Source organism: Penaeus monodon, chromosome 5 (genome assembly GCF_015228065.2).
Source record: "Penaeus monodon isolate SGIC_2016 chromosome 5, NSTDA_Pmon_1, whole genome shotgun sequence".
Lineage (NCBI taxonomy): Eukaryota > Metazoa > Arthropoda > Malacostraca > Decapoda > Penaeidae > Penaeus > Penaeus monodon.
In genome coordinates, this window is record NC_051390.1 from 20,588,272 (window position 1) to 20,590,771 (window position 2,500).

General features: G+C 48.3%; 1 protein-coding gene across 7 annotated transcripts in view; it reads right to left on the reverse strand.

Annotated features, from left to right (window-relative positions):
• LOC119573070 (ral guanine nucleotide dissociation stimulator-like) overlaps positions 1 to 2,500 on the reverse strand; it is a 100,776-nt gene that overhangs the window by 30,022 nt on the left and 68,254 nt on the right. The window contains exon 1 of one of the 7 annotated variants that reach the window (XM_037920088.1): positions 2,169 to 2,273. The exons of 5 other annotated variants lie outside the window; for them this stretch is intronic. In XM_037920088.1, coding sequence (XP_037776016.1) covers positions 2,169 to 2,189 — 21 coding nt within the window. In that variant the 5' untranslated portion in view covers positions 2,190 to 2,273. Of the gene's footprint in view, positions 1 to 1,952; positions 1,989 to 2,168; positions 2,274 to 2,500 lie in introns of those variants that run through there. One more of the 7 variants, XM_037920089.1, reaches the window with a different exon arrangement.

A 2,500-nucleotide genomic window follows, 5' to 3' on the forward strand; every position in this document is an offset into this window, starting at 1 on the left:
TACGCTACTCCCAAGCGCAGGATCCCTATCAATCTTATACTATGAACACAACATGGAGGTACAAGTTCCGACAACCCCCCCAAAAAAAAAAAACAATAATAATTTAATTTCTAGATACCCGCACGCCTGCCTTCTCTAATCCGCCTACACTCCCCCACATAATGTGTTCGCCCCCCCCCCTCCAACAAGAAAACCCCCTCACGACCGACAGACCGACAGACCGACCGACCGAGCGCGACTCCCGAAGCGCCTAAAAATAAACGCGGTGCAGCGACAAAGCGCGAACACAATTATCGGCGGGAATTTGTAGCAGCCCGGGAAACGAGGCCGGTATTTCCCCGACTGCGGGATTTAGACGGCGCGCCAGTCGTGGGCGAACGTTACAATATCAGAATAAAGTTACGTGCATGTATACCAAGTAGACTGCTTGTTCGATTAAAGTTAAATGAAGTGAATTCTTGGCCGGAAAAAAGTCTAAAAACAGGCGCGCTGTTTTGAACAGAAGCAACGACAGCTGTTGCTAGCGAAACGTTACTTGCTACAAGAAAAACAAGTGATCGGTTTTAAAAATGATAAACCCAATACTACGACCGTATCAGTGCCTCTTCCTTCTCCCCGTCCTGAATGATTCTGCTTAAACTATCCAATCATTGACTGATCCCGAGAATGCCCCTCGGGATGGAGATAAAGTGACCCCCCTCCCCCGCCCCCCAAGCATCCGGTACGAAGGAACCGGCAGCAGACCCCCACCCCCCACCCAACCCCAACCCCAACACACACACATACACACACACACACACACACACACGCACAAAACACGCACACACACACAGAGGAACTGCAAATCTTGCGGGCTATTTGTAGTACACTGTAATAAAGATTATCGCTTGTTTTCCCAGCTTTCAATACAGACGAGCTCCCTACAGAAGCGCGACGCCCTTCAATGCAAGCTATACAGTTATAATTCATTATATTGTTAAAATCAAAGATTTATTCTTAATATGAATAAAATAAATAGATTCCATCGCAGATCATTTCGAGTCGACTGCACCAACAAGCAGATCACATTACATCATAATAACGCACTAAATACAAACCCTTGCATAAACAAAACACACACACCAACACCCACACACCCCCATCCTGCCTTATCTACCATTTCCGCGATACCACACACACCACACACACACACACACACACACACACACACATACATACATACATACATACACACACACACACAAACACACACACACACAACACAACACACACACACACACACACACACACACACACACACACACACAGATGCGACGCTCCTACGCAACAATCCGAACCACGATGGTTATTACTTTTACCGGGCAATTGACGAATCAGCTGGGAGGGGAGAGGAATGGGAAGGGGGAGGAGAGGAAGGGAAGGAGGGGACAGGGAAAAGGGTAACGAGATGGAGGGAGGGTGATCAGGACGTCCACCTCTCCTCTCCTCCTCTTCCCCTTCCCCTCCCTCTTCCCCTCACCCTTTCCTTCCCCATCCCCTTTCCTTCCCCATCCCTCAACCCCAGAGCCCGCGAGGGTCGTCTCACCCACAGCCTGGGCTTGGGAGCGCAGCGGCAGCATCTGGTCACCACCCGATTCTACGACTTCCTCGAGGCGACCAAGCCGCTAACTGTTTCTCAAGTGGCTTTTATTGGATTTGGTCACAGTGAAAGGAGCTCCAGAGAAAAAAAGGTCACCCGAGATCACTTCCTCTATTGCTAAAATGATACTGCAACATCCAGTTAAGCGAGAAAGGGCCTCGCTACGTCTTCCATTCTCAATCAACAATCATATTTCGTAAATGTATAACATAGCGTTTTACTTATTAAAAGCACTTATTATTGATGTACAACTATGAGAAATGCCATATCATATCATGTTTACATTCTAGATCAGTGACAGGCACTTACTTACCTTACTGACATGCCAATGCATCCCCGAAATTAGGCTCTGGATTATACCAACTCACCTGGAAAGACAAAAGTCACTTATTACTTTTTTGACAAACAGACAATCAAAATGTATCGAAAAAAACACACGCCACAAATATCAAAACTCTCAAACTAAAATGATATGCGAAAAAAACACAAAGGACATCATCCCACGACAAGACAGCAAGTAGGCACGTGCCTCTTCGAGATGTTTTTTCATGCCTCGCTCTCCATGCCTCGCTCCTTCATGTCCCTCCGTTTCAGCACGCGCACCTCTTCGCCCACGATACCAATACCGCGCACTGTCTGCCCGAACTGATGCCCTCCCACCGAGCGATAAGCTTTGGTAGATAAACAATCACAACCTCCTTCCCTCTGCCCTTCCCCCTCCCTCACCCCCTTCCCCTCACTGCCCCGATAAGGCGGTGCGTGCCAGGACTCGGCTGTCATATACAAACACGCGAGGAGATAAGTTCAAACACAGGTAGAGAGGGTCTACTCGCGATACCCCCCCTCCCCCAACCCCGTAGT